Raw genomic sequence first — 13,626 nt, 5'->3', positions numbered from 1 at the left:
ATATCTTGTCTTTGAAGTGTAACGGTTGGATTTAATGCGCCTGTCATTTTTCAACTTGCTTCCGTAACGGCGTTACAGAAGTGGTGTGTAAAATGGGATAAAGAAATGCTAAACCTTCAACTGGTTAACGACCGTAACCTGGTTACCAGGCAAAACCGGGTTCCCCTCTGCATGTAAACGTACAGAGTATTTGGGTTACTATAAAATAAAGAGAGTCTATAACTAATACCGCTAAACCACAGTACAACGACAACTGTCTGAAATCCCAGAAAACCCACATGCAAAGAGCAAATTGTGAAAGATGAATAAAGACCAATAATTGGTCATGCATCAAGCAGGAATCCCAACCAGTTTCCACCTGGCTGTGTTTTTTGTCCAATGGCCAGTTGATGTCAACATATTCGTCCATATTGGCAAACAGGAAGCCAATAGCAAGAGCCAACTCTGGTTGGCGCCCTTGGTAATGAGAATACAATTACCGTTATGCTTGCTTCTATCTTAAACAAGCATATATTAGATTACGATGTTGTATATGTTAATTAATACATTATGACTTTGTAGTTCTAATTCATCTGTATAAATAAAGTTGGCAGCTTTGTTTCAGATTTCAAAGAAATTAAGTTATACATTGCAAAACAGATTAGGTGCTTGTATAGTTTATTTATATATTATTTATATAGTTTATTATAGGTCTCCTATACAGACCCATCTGTTATAATATCAGTGTCTTTTTAGCCAAGGCTAAGAGTTTTTCTTGGATTTTACCCTTTAAAGCGCACGTTTTTCGATATTGTATTCTAAAGAAATAAATAATTTCATGTCATTGTCTGTCAGACTTGTTAGCCATATCAAAGTGCCCACTTCTTCTAACATGCCTGAAAGAAAAATTCAAAGATAAAAACCTAAAAATATAAAGACACGCGCACACACATACTTTCCCGATGATGCCTGCCTTAAAGAGCTTGCCGGATTAGAAACATTAAAATTCATCCGAATTCTTCAGAAATCATGACAGAATTGGAACAGCGTTCTTTTGTACACACGGAGATGACACAAGGTTGGCCTGCACTCCTCTGATAGAAACGTGGGAGTACTACTTGGGAATAGACCACGGGCAAAACTCACATACACACACACACAGACATAAATCCCATATGCAGGGGAACGTAAGGGAAGAGGAGGGAGGCCAGGGTTTCAAGCTGTCACTTCACGTCACCGGCTGAACCTTATCGCGCGCGTTAAGGCGCTAGAAACAACATTGGAGAAGTGATGAGCTAAAACACAGCCCGCGTTCAATAACAAAGTAGCAATTCAGCACGGTGAGGATGGATTTACAAATCATAGTGTGTCAGAACGTGTGTGTCAGAACGTGTGTGTCATACGTAGCACCGAACACGGCTCCATAATTATCAATCCTCTTGTACTCATCTCTACCACTTCACTGACTTTACCCAAAACGATTCACATGCTCGGGAGTCTTTTCATTTTCACTTTGTACGTCTGCTTCCTTTCCTCCTTCTATCTCTCCCTAGACACTCCCTAACCCCCCAATAACAAGGGGGCCGGATAGTGGGGGAGGGGGGGGTTAAGGTATTCAAATGCCAGACAAAATGAACTGGTTCAGATCCAGCCTAACCAAAGCAGGTACCCTTGAGCAAGATGTCTTACCCATCCCTGAATGACTGTATTGCTGTTAACCCACTCTGGAGAAAAATATATTTGAAATGACTGCGTAATAAAAAGTCCATTCATTTCGTTTTTCTATTGCGAAACTGAAGGTTTTCATTTTAATAAATGTCTGTTAATTCACTATCTATCACCTGTGAGGTAACACGATGGTGATAAGCCTATGGCCGACTGATGAAAGCACCTTGCTTTTGTAGGATTATGAATTTCATGAACCGGTTGTCGTTGGAGACACTGTATCTCTCCTTGTAAAATTAACGCTTATCACCAAAGGTGTCTCAGAATGGAATTTAATCAAAATCATTGAGATTGCCACTTGAAAAACTCACATCTTTAAATTGAATATTACGTTTCAATCTCTGGGTCTGTCTGCCCTGGCTCATGTGCTGGTTCTGTCTGCCCTGGATCTACGTTCTAGTTCTGTATCCCCTGGATCTACGCTTTTGTTCTATGGATCTATGCACTTTTTCTATGGATCTACGTTCTGTCTTCCCTGGGTCTAGGTTCTAGTTCTGGTTCCGTCTTCCCTGGGTCGACGTTCTAGTTCCCTGGATCTACGTTCTGGTTCTATGGATCTACGTTCTGTCTTCCCTGGGTCTAGGTTCTAGTTCCCTGGGTCTAGATTCTAGTTCTGGTTCCCTGGATCTACGTTCTGGTTCTATGGATCTACGTTCTGTCTTCCCTGGGTCTAGGTTCTAGTTCCCTGGGTCTAGGTTCTAGTTCTGGTTCCCTGGATCTACGTTCTGGTTCTATGGATCTACGTTCTGTCTTCCCTGGGTTTATGCCCTGGTTCCCGGGTACGCTCTGGTTCCGTCTTTCCCGGGTGTACGTTCTACTTCCCTGGATCTAAGTTCTGGTTCTGTCTGCCCTGGATCTACGTCCTGGTTCCTTGAATCTACGTTCTGGTTCCGTCTTTCCTGGGTGTACCTTCTACTTCCCTGGATCTACATCCTGGTTCTGTCTGCCCTGGATCTACGTCCCGGTTCTGTCTACCCTGGTTCTACGCTCTGGTGCTCGCGGTGCTAACTCACCACGTGGGCAGGGACCTGCTCCATCTTGGCGGCGGGGGTACCGGGCCGGGGGTAGAACTGGTTGATGAAGAGGCTGGGGAAGCGGTACTGCCGGACCAGCTCCACCGTCTCCTGGAAGTCCGCCTCCGTCTCGCCCGGGAAGCCGCAGATGATGTCCGTGGCGATGGTTATCCCGGGAACCCTGGAAGTGGTCGAGGGAACGTCGGCGTGAATTAAGGACAATCTCACCGCATTTCACGTCGGTTTTAATGTTGTTCTTTGGCAACCAGAGTTGCTAATCATTTAATTCGTAATCGTTAGCATTCAGTCCATTATTTCAAATGTAATATTCCAACTGCCTGTGAAAATGAATAAGAATTATAATAATCTAGCTTTCATTTCCCCAAAGCCTGGTTTAAAAAAAGGAAATCCTTTGTGTCGCTAATTTGTGTCCTTTGACGGTGGGAGTTGAGGTACCGGGTGAATCAGCACATGCCGGCATTATACTATTCAATCACTCTACACTCAGAAATTACAACTATTGAGAGATCTCAAACCACTGACTGACCGGGTGCGCGGTGAGGCAGAACATTCTGTTATTTAAACCTTTAGAAAAGTTTAGTTTGAAACTAGGCTGAGACACTGGTGAAATGCAGGCTTGATAAAAAAGCTAACTTCTTTATAAAAAAGGTAAAATACACTGTGGTATGCTTTTGAATTGAACTGTATGTCGCAACATGAATGGAAATAAACACAAATGTAAGTTTTAGTGCTACTCATTGAACAAGGCTATGGATATTTGCCTTGACAGGCGGTTAATTGGAGCCCCCCGGGTCGATGAAGGCCTGGGTATTGAAAAGCATACCATCTTAAGCTTGTCCGGGCCATTCCCCGCAGTCTTTCAACCAATAAGAATCTGATTAGCAGTCCCAGCCAACAGTCTTTAGTGATTCATTATCGACCTGTCGGCTCATTGGATTAATCCCAGCCAATGGGAATGGACGAGTCGATTAGCTCCGAGACTTCTGTCAGTATTGACAATGGCAAAATGGCCACCAATTCTAGAAGACACAGGTCATAGCTGCTCTGTCTTCAACGTTTGGAGGATATAAATAAAGACAGAGGGCCTAAAACTAGGGGGCCCAGGGTGTGAAATTACACTTCTGCCTGTTTCATGTCTTATCTCATGAGTTTGTGACATTTTACTGTATCTTTATAATTGGCTGTAGTCAAGAATGATTTGTTTTTGTAGCATCCTGTGTCACACAGGGTGTGACACAGGATGCTTAGTTTTATGTGTATAATGACATAGTGTCATTGTGTTTAAACACAATACATCCTGAGATCTTTGCATGTGCAGGTTGAATACAAATCTGTCCCCAATAGGCTTTGCATCCGGCAACCAGGAGCACTTCAACAAGCAGTCTGCTTCCAAAGTCGGACATCATGCCCCTTTAGAGCAAACTCCTGTGCTTTCCCGGAGTAGATCTGAAGACAGAGGTCGATACCGCCCAGGAAATCAATGTCCAATACTAGCGAGGATAACTATTGATCAGAAGCCAAAGATGGGGATGATAGGGAGAGGGGCATCCAGAAGCCGTTTCCTTTCATTACAGTTTCATTACAAATGAGATATTTACCAGCGGCATGAGCTGTTAAGCTTTATAGGAGCCCACTATCTAGCACACTTGCCAGTTTTTAGTCCAATGTGTGAAAGAGGGTCTGACTTTCTGAACTGTTTTACCCACAAGCCCCTCACACAAGTATTGATAGATATATCCATAATAAAGATAAAAGGAGGATTAAGAAACACAAAGATATAGATCTTTGGAGGAGACATGTGACAAACATTTAGACAGGTGAGACAAGCAGAGTAATAGCTTATCACACATTAAAGAAGCAGACACACAAACACATCGCTGCAGGAAACTAGACCGGGAACGAGAGCTCGCACAACAAAAGGTTAAGAATAGAGGAGGCAAGAAAATTAATTTTCTCTCCCATCGACAACAAGATGCATCTTTAATCACATTAACTTCATGCCTCTGCTCCTGAACGATAACCCCTGACCTATTGAGTTCCAATTGGCTGACAGTCATTAATATTAACCAGTAGCCTGCAGGCACAGGCATCCTTGACCTCTCTCTCCTCTGCCTGACTACCCCTTGGGAGTGTGTCGAGAATCTGCATGGAATGAACAAATGGATTGAACACTAACATCCCTCCCGTGATTAGGGCTAACCTTTCACAGTGCTTATCGCGCACTTCACATCCACAATTATTACATTAAATAATGGTCTAACACATTTGGTCCCCTCAAGGAACACGCATGGAGGTATCACCTCAATCACACCGCGCTAACTGCCACAGATTAATTCAACGAGACTGGCAAAGAGGAAACTTCTCGACCACGGTGTGCGCTGATAAGACTGGTCGTGGTCGTGTCTTTATTTTTCTTATGCATAACGATCTTCCTAAGGCCTCTCTTGCATCGCTTTCAGCCAACCAACCGAATTTACTGGTTCAGAGTATCTAAATAAAATGAATCGGTACAATTATGACCCAAACCAAAGAGTTGAAGTGTAAGTTACCCCCTCGTTTCAGCTCCAATATATTTAGAAAAATGCCCTTTTGGCTGAGAGTTCTAGGACTGAGGGGGCGTTGTTATCACCATGGTTACGATCCATACCAACTTTGTGATATTTCTTAAAGCCAGACACGGTGTTGTGTACGAGGGATACATTGAGCGATCCTGTGTGTAAAATTTTCCAAACACTGTGGCGATGGTCGAACATTATAATGATTATAATGAGCAACATTGTACATGAAATGCACCACACACCGTTGTGTTAAAGCAAAATGGCCGAGGAGCTTAACCCTCTCTCAGATGCGGCCATGAACATCGACCCCATCCACCACATAGTCCACACAGCCACAGGCAGACCTTGCCGCTGGTGGAGCTCGTCGCCTGAAAAAGACTTGAGTTCAGGGAAGAGCAGGACTGACAAAGACCTGGCATTTCACTGCTGCTTTCTCTTAATTATGGTGCCGTTTCACCCTGACAGCATGGACTATATTGCCTCAGCCCATTTATTATCTACTAATAATATATCTGTTGAAAAAAAACTATCTTTGAAATGTTAATCTTATTCAAAAAGTATTATATTTGACAAATGACCATGTTTAAAACAAAATCAAAAAAGATTTGGGGTTCATTACCCCGTTAATAAGCATGCATTTATAAGTGTGTATACAGTTTGCACACAGAGCAATACAGAAGAAGAACACGCTTCCATGAAATTAAGGTAATAGAGTTATTCTCTAAAAATAAATTGCTTCCAAACTTAATGTAAAAGGTGCCAAATAATGCACACCAGCTGTACGAGAGACCGCGCTGAGACACGAGTGGAAGAAGAGAGTAATAGTGGGCTTTAAAGCGGTGCGAATTGGCACACTAAAGGTGTATAGTGAGATAAAAAAATAAAACAGGGTGACGGACGTACACACACAGGCACGCACATGCACACACACAGAGTGGATCTGACACCTCCGTCTTCCTGATCTTCAGGTGACGTGGGTGTGATGTGTGACACTAATGAACGGGAAGTGCACCGACGCTCCGCACTGAAGGAGAGGGAAGACGGTGAGGTAAAGGGTGAGGCGGGGTGATGGGTGTGGAGGAGAGAGAAAGAGAGAGAGAGAGAGAGAGAGAGAGAGAGAGAGAGAGAGAGAGAGAGAGAGAGAGAGAGAGAGACACACACAGAGAGAGAGAGAGAGAGACACAAATATAGAGAGAGAGAGAGAGAGAGAGAGAGAGAGAGAGAGAGAGAGAGAGAGAGAGAGAGAGAGAGAGAGAGAGAGAGAGAGAGAGAGAAAGACAGAGACAGAGACAGAGAGAGGGAGACAGAGAGAGAGACAGACAGACAGACAGACAGACAGACAGACAGACAGACAGACAGACAGACAGACAGACAGACAGACAGACAGACAGACAGACAGACAGACAGACAGACAGACAGACAGACAGACAGACAGACAGACAGACAGACAGACAGACAGACAGACAGACAGACAGACAGACAGACAGACAGACAGACAGACAGACAGACAGACAGAGAGAGAGAGAGAGAGAGAGAGAGAGAGAGAGAGAGAGAGAGAGAGAGAGAGAGTGACTAGAGAGAGAGAGAGAGAGAGGAAGAGACAGAGAGAGCAGGGTCACAAAGAGTAAAGGCAGCAGTAGTAAAAGAGACAGTATCTTGACAAGGGAATGATAACATATTTAGCACACATTAGTGTGACTTTTGCGTTTAGAACAAGGAGCTATATTTTAGCGGTGAGATACAGAAGGGTGAAAAGATTCAACCCAAGCCCCCGGAAATGTGTTAACAGATGAGGGCTGGTTTAAGCAGCCTTAACCGGCCAGTTGAGTCAGACAGAATGGACTCTGGGGCTTGGTGAGGCTGCATATCTGTGCATTGAGAAATCCTGTGCACAGGTTAAACCAGCCATCCCCTCACACTCGGGGAGATCTCCTGCAGGATCACCTGCTGCATGTATCATTATGCTACAAACTGTGTAGACGTGAACTGCACTGCAACTGAATTGCCACAATATCAATAAACAACGGCATGTTGTACTTCCTCAAAACGAGCATAGCCCAACTGCCGCCATACACTAATGACAAACAGCATTTAATAATGTAATAATGGAGGCAGCGTCTCTGTGTACGTGCGTGATTGGGTGTGTGTGCGTGATTGTGTGGGCAATGACACTGTGCACTATCAACCCTCTCAATGCCGTGGGTGAAAAGCAAATCCTTCAATTCGGTGTTTGTGTTGATTTGCATGAGCCATGTAATTGGTTGTGTGTGTGCAGACGTGTGTGTGTGTGTGTGTGTGTGTGTGTGTGTGTGTGTGTGTGTGTGTGTGTGTGTGTGTGTGTGTGTGTGTGTGTGTGTGTGTGTGTGTGTGTGTGTGTGTGTGAGTGTGTGTGTCTTTAGCCGTAGTGTAGTAGTACTGGTAGTTCAGGCAGGAAAACAGCCATAGCACAATGTATAGCACTTCAAAACTTACTTTTTGTCCACGCACACACTCGTTTTGTGCCTACACACTTGGGCCTGCTGCAATAGGCTTTAATGTATGTGTGGATTGTGAGTGGCTCACAGCACAACAGCTGTGTATGCGCAGCCCTACTGATTAGATGGAGGCAAGGCCGGTGGGAAAGCTCCGTCTCCCAGAGAAAGAAGACGCAAACAAAAGAAACCTCCCACACAAAAAAGGCTGAATGTATGCAGCAAGGAGCTTTAGGGAAGGAGAGAGAGAGAGATAGGCATAAGGGGGGGGGGGGGCAGAGAGAGATAGAGACAGAGGCATTAGGGAGGGGGAAAGAGAGAGATAGTGACAGAGAGACAGACAGGGGCAAGGACGAAAGACTAAGAGATCGAGAAAGACAGGAGGGGGACAGAGTAAAAGAGAAAACGGAGAGAGAGAGAGAAAGATGATTGCCGAAGAGAGTCAATCTGGGAAGGTAAACATTTACCTGTTCATCTGTCAGAGAACACACTACCCATCTGTGCTGCAGAGAGTGGGTGATTGTATGTGTGTTTGAGTGAGTGCATATCCAAGTGTGTGTGTGTGTTCTCTGAAATGGTAATGTTCAGCACACTGGAGCCAGTCATCCGTAGGTGTTCAATGGAAGAGAGAGAGAGAGAGAGAGAGAGAGAGAGAGAGAGAGAGAGAGAGAGAGAGCAGGGATGTGGGAGTATGTTGTTAATAGCCAAAGTTGAGGAAAATCAACTCACTCCTTTTTTTTTTTTACTGTGTGTGTGTGTGTGTGTGTGTGTGTGTGTGTGTGTGTGTGTGTGTGTGTGTGTGTGTGTGTGTGTGTGTGTGTGTGTGTGTGTGTGTGTGTGTGTGTGCATGACTTGGAAGGTAGGGATTCACCCGATCGCAGTGTGATAATTGAAATAACTGCAGGAAAAATGGCTGTGAATATGCACCAACACAAATGCCCATTTTACACCCGTTATCCCTGTGGAGTCGCCTTGTTCTCCCTGTAAGCAAACATCTACACTCCGGAAAATGATTCCCATGGTCCAAGAAACTAGTTCCATTTCCTGTTCATTGCCTCGTTGACGCACAGGTTAAATCATTTCTATATTTATGACAAACAAAACACATTCATAATGATTTATGTTTTGTTGGTGATGTATGTGCAGGGACAATAGAGCAAAACCACTTGGTGAGGGACATGGCTTTCTGACGAGGGGACGTTTAGGGTAGAGCACTGACGAGTGCGGGCAGTGTTAGTGGCGAGCTAAATGTGCAGATGGATGGCATCGCCATTGAGAGAGAGAGAGAGAGAGAGAGAGAGGGAGAGAGACAGAGACAGAGAGAGAGAGAGAGAGAGAGAGAGAGAGAGAGAGAGAGAGAGAGAGAGGGAGAGAGGCAGAGACAGAGACAGAGAGAGAGAGAGAGAGAGAGAGAGAGAGGGAGAGGGAGAGGGAGAGAGACAGAGACAGAGACAGAGACAGAGAGAGAGAGAGAGAGAGGGAGAGAGACAGAGACAGAGAGAGAGAGAGAGAGAGAGAGAGAGAGAGAGAGAGAGAGAGAGAGAGAGACAGAGACAGAGAGAGAGAGAGCAAGAGAGCGCGAGCGAGAGCAAGAGTGAGCAAGAGAGAGCGAGAGAGAGCGAGAGAGGTGGGGTGAGCAGGGGGTCTTGCTCGTCCTTTACCTCATCTCCTGATGGGTAAAGGACGATAGGGAGGGGGTAAAGGTGGCGTCTGCGTGGGTGTGTCGAAGCGCTGGCAGGTAATTGGCCGGATAAAGCTTTCTCCATGTCCAGGCTGTGAACCGGTTCGACTTCCCCTCCGAACGAGGTCTGATGAGACCCCGATTGGGAATGCTTTGATGAGGCCGAGCTGCCGATCAGAGCTCATGGAGGACTCAGACTCCGGCCTCGATGTGGTCATTTGTCGATGTGGAGTCGATGAACACCGCTTAAGCAACTGACTCCCACGGACGAATGTGGGTCTTCGTGTGTCCGCTCGGTAATCTCCATCTGACTGGGCTCAGACGTTCGGACACTGACGTGTGTCTCCGTCTGTCCGCAGCCGGGTCGATGCGGGTCGCACGAGACCGGGTCGATGCGGGTCGCACGAGACCAAGTACAGCCTGTCCACAGAATCGCGTCAGGGCGGCAGAAGGCTGATAAGATCCCCGGCCGAAGGGGAACAGAGTGGTAAGAGAGTGGGGAGCCCCACGCCACACACACTAAGAGCTGAGAAGTGGGTCCAGAGAGGTGATGAGTAGAGTAGGACCCAGGAGAGAGTCACTCTCTCTCCCTCTCCCCCTCCTCCCCAAAACTTCATCAGGGAACAGCTGCTGCTGAACCCTGCCGTCTCATCTCATCGGATCCCGCGCGCGCGTGCGTGCGCGTGCGTGCGCGTGCGTGACGCGAGAGGAGGAAGCGTGCTGCCGGGGCGGATGCGTGTGGAAATGCCACGCGAGACGGCAACCGAGTCCCGACAGATCCTTCAAGTTTTACGCCCTCCTCATCACCATCATCATCACAACCGCCATCCCCCGCCATCAATCACCCTGCACCGTGAGTTTCCCTGTACCCCCCCCCCCCCCCCCCCCCCCCCCCTTGCATAACAATATTTCATTCGTTCTCCCCCAACCCCCCCGTTTTAATGCAGCTCTAAATCCTCAACTCGGGCCCGGCCTGCGTCTCCCCAAGCCCTTTGTAGCGCGCTCCAACTCTGTCAGGGGACTGGGGGACTCATAGCTGGCAGTGTGCACTACTAGGGCCTAAAGGGCTGATTATGGTCCCACGTTCACGCAACGCAAGGGGTAACGGACCCGTTACTTCCTTGTGGACCCTCCTTGCGTCCACCACAAGGGCCTGACGTGCGCCTCCAAAAGATTCTAACCTTCCGTTGAGGCGCGCAGCAGCAAGGGCTGGGATTGGTCCGCTTACTAAAACCCGACGTAGAACCAAAACATGTTCACGACGGCGTTGAAGCGTCTGCGGGGTCATTGCGTTAAGTCTACTTGGAACCATAATCAGCCTTTAAGAGCCTCGTCTCTTGTGCATGTTGTACAAAAGCAACGAGAGAATTATACGTTCATACAGTGCATCCATGTTCCTGTGTTCGGTTGCATGTGGGCCAAATGCATATGAATAAGTGACTAAACTGATAAAAAGCTTCTATATATATAAGATCTGTAATGAAGCTAAGGTTGGGATCGTTAGCCCTCTGCGCTGATGGATTTCTGGATAGATTTATCCAGGGAGTAGGGCAACACATATAGGCATGCAGACAAATGAGGAGACAACATGAACTGGAGCTGAGAGGTTGGGTATTGTTGTTGAGTTTGTTGAAATGGGTACAATATACCTTTAGAGCATTAGGACGGAAAGGGGATTTGGTGGCCCGTCCCAGCACCAATAGAATCAGGTGCTAATGTGCACACAATGATATGTTCCCTACTACTACTACCACCACTAGGCCATGTCCAATCACCATGTCACATAGCCACATTTAAATGATGACGTGCTGACTTGGCAGTTTCAAAAAAATATTTTATAAAAGAAGGGAAGGGAGATATGGACATGTTGGGTAAAATCTGTGTGCTCCAATCCCTGCTTCTGCACTGGGGCGTACGCACGTGCGCGCACACACAGACACACACACACCATTGCTAGGAGACACGCACCGAAACGCCAGTGTGATATGACTAGGTCCGTGAACAGATGAGAGCATGTTATATCTAGGCCTCTTAATTTGTGCCATGCATGGAAGCGGGACTGAGTAACCCCATCCCCCCCTGCCCCCCATACCCCCCAAACCCCATCTCCTCATCGCTCCCACTTTCTCTCCTTCTGTTCCCCCTCTCTATAGTTTCCTCTCCTCAGATCATTAATGCTTCTTCTTTTCTCCACCCATCTCTCTCTCTCTTTGACGCACTCTGGCCAAGTCCCTCTCGTTCTCGCTCCCTCAGCCTGCAGCCTTATTTTTCCTCTGAGACGATGTATTTCATCAGGCAGTCTTTGAAGCGGTAAGCAGACGCATTGAGGAGATTAAATAGAATGATTAATTTCTCATGAACCTCACAAACACTGGCCATCTTGAACCCGCGCGCACTGCGGCGCGCCCCACACACCAGCGGGATAAATACACGCAGCAGTGCACCAAACAACAAGGAGAGAGGCAGGCAGGCTGACAGGGCCGCCACAACGTGGGTCGGGTACTTAGACGTGTGTGGCGGTGCCACATGCGAGACTCGATTTAATTAAAAGCAGCGCATCGGCCTTCATTTGCCAAACAGAAGGAAACTTTTTTCCTTAAATTCCGGATAAAAAAATTAATAAAATACAGCCCTTATGTTGGGTGAAGGACATTCTTAATTTAAAAACGCACAATAACAAAGTGCAGAAGTCAAGTGGAAATAATCTATTCTCATTTGAATGAATGAATTACTCTTTACTCGGGTAAGGGCAGATGGAAACAAACTTTCGTAGATAGTTCCTTTACTGCAACCACTGAAAGGAGAATTTAAATTGGTACGATCACGCATTTACCCTTTTCTAAATGCAGACAAATTAGAAGAAATAGGGCAACCATGAAGTGGTGAAACAGAATTACTGATGAGGTGGTGAAACTGTATCACAGATAAGATGGTGAAACTGTATTTCAGTTGAAGGGGTGAAAATGTATTTCAGATGAAGGGGCGAAACTGTACTACAGATAAGATGGTGATACTGAATTTCAGGTGAAGTGGTAAAACTATATTACAGATGAAGGGGGGAAACTATCACAGATAAGATAGTGAAACTTGATTTCATTTGAAGATTTTTTGAATCCTCTCATAGACACTTGAATTTAAAAATACGGTAGTCCTTGAACAACGACGTGGTTCGGCCCTGGCCCGCCAGTGAAGTCACTCACATCAGTCCCTTGGTTAAGTTTTAGTGGACCACATATGGTTTAAAACATACAACATTAAACCAGGAATTGTTTACCCAGTCGTTTGGAGTGTACTTCTTGAACTCTTCAAAAGTACCATATAAACGTTGGCGGCATTGAAGCACATTCAACATTTTTCTTTTTCCAAAAAGTTGCCAGAAGCTCAAAAGTTAATTGATTGGGGTCCACATAATTGCCGAGTTCTTTCTGAACAGTAATTTAATTGTGTGAATGGTTAATATATTAGAAAGCCCATGTCGATTTGAGTTTGAGGTTTTGCTCGTAGTGTTTTAGCAAATACGCAAAAAAATGTTGTCCTCTATTTATATTTAATAATCACAAAATTATATTATAGCAACATAAAAAATATTAAAATTAAAATAAATAATATTATGGCAATACATTGTTACCTATTATACTCTGAGGAAGAATTAATTGCTTATTAATACAACTTTTCTTTTTGTAACTTGAGACCAAGTTTAATTATATAAATCAAGCCTAGATAATTTTCCTGCGCAGAGAATGCCACTGGATTGGTTGTGCCCTTTCAGTGAGAACATATAGCCTAGCCATCCTCCTTATGTCCAATAACAAGAGAATTAACGAGACCTTAATGCACTACGCATTGCCCCTGATCCTACATGTGCAATGAGAGAGAAATACTACTTTATATTTCTCTAAATGGTTCACATGCTTTTACTGCCCTTTCACATTACTTATTCAATATCAGCTTTTAAAAAGTAAAACTAGCCCACACATAAGGTTCAGAAATCAAATTAATCTGAATATAAAACTCAATCAAAACATGTTATTTGGGGCAGTTTGCATGAAAGAAATGCAGAAGAACTGTAATTACACGTTGATTCAGAAAGACACCCATTTGAATGGGTTAGGGTATGTAAGATATTTCATAAACAAACTATTGGATTCACCAATTCAGAACGCGAGGTCAAAGTGTTC

The 13,626-nt window shown here is 45.2% G+C and overlaps 1 protein-coding gene across 1 annotated transcript in view; it reads right to left on the bottom strand.

Moving 5' to 3' along the window:
• The window catches only part of cdkal1 (CDK5 regulatory subunit associated protein 1-like 1), a 230,509-nt gene that overhangs the window by 66,549 nt on the left and 150,334 nt on the right, over window positions 1–13,626 (bottom strand). The window contains exon 11 of the mRNA XM_030369576.1: window positions 2,718–2,898. Within this exon, the coding sequence (XP_030225436.1) occupies window positions 2,718–2,898 (181 nt within the window). The remainder of the gene's footprint in view (window positions 1–2,717; window positions 2,899–13,626) is intronic.

The sequence above is a fragment of the Gadus morhua genome, chromosome 11 (genome assembly GCF_902167405.1).
Source record: "Gadus morhua chromosome 11, gadMor3.0, whole genome shotgun sequence".
Taxonomy (NCBI): domain Eukaryota; kingdom Metazoa; phylum Chordata; class Actinopteri; order Gadiformes; family Gadidae; genus Gadus; species Gadus morhua.
Note: the sequence above shows the minus strand (reverse complement) of the source record. Positions and strands in the feature narration are given on the sequence as shown.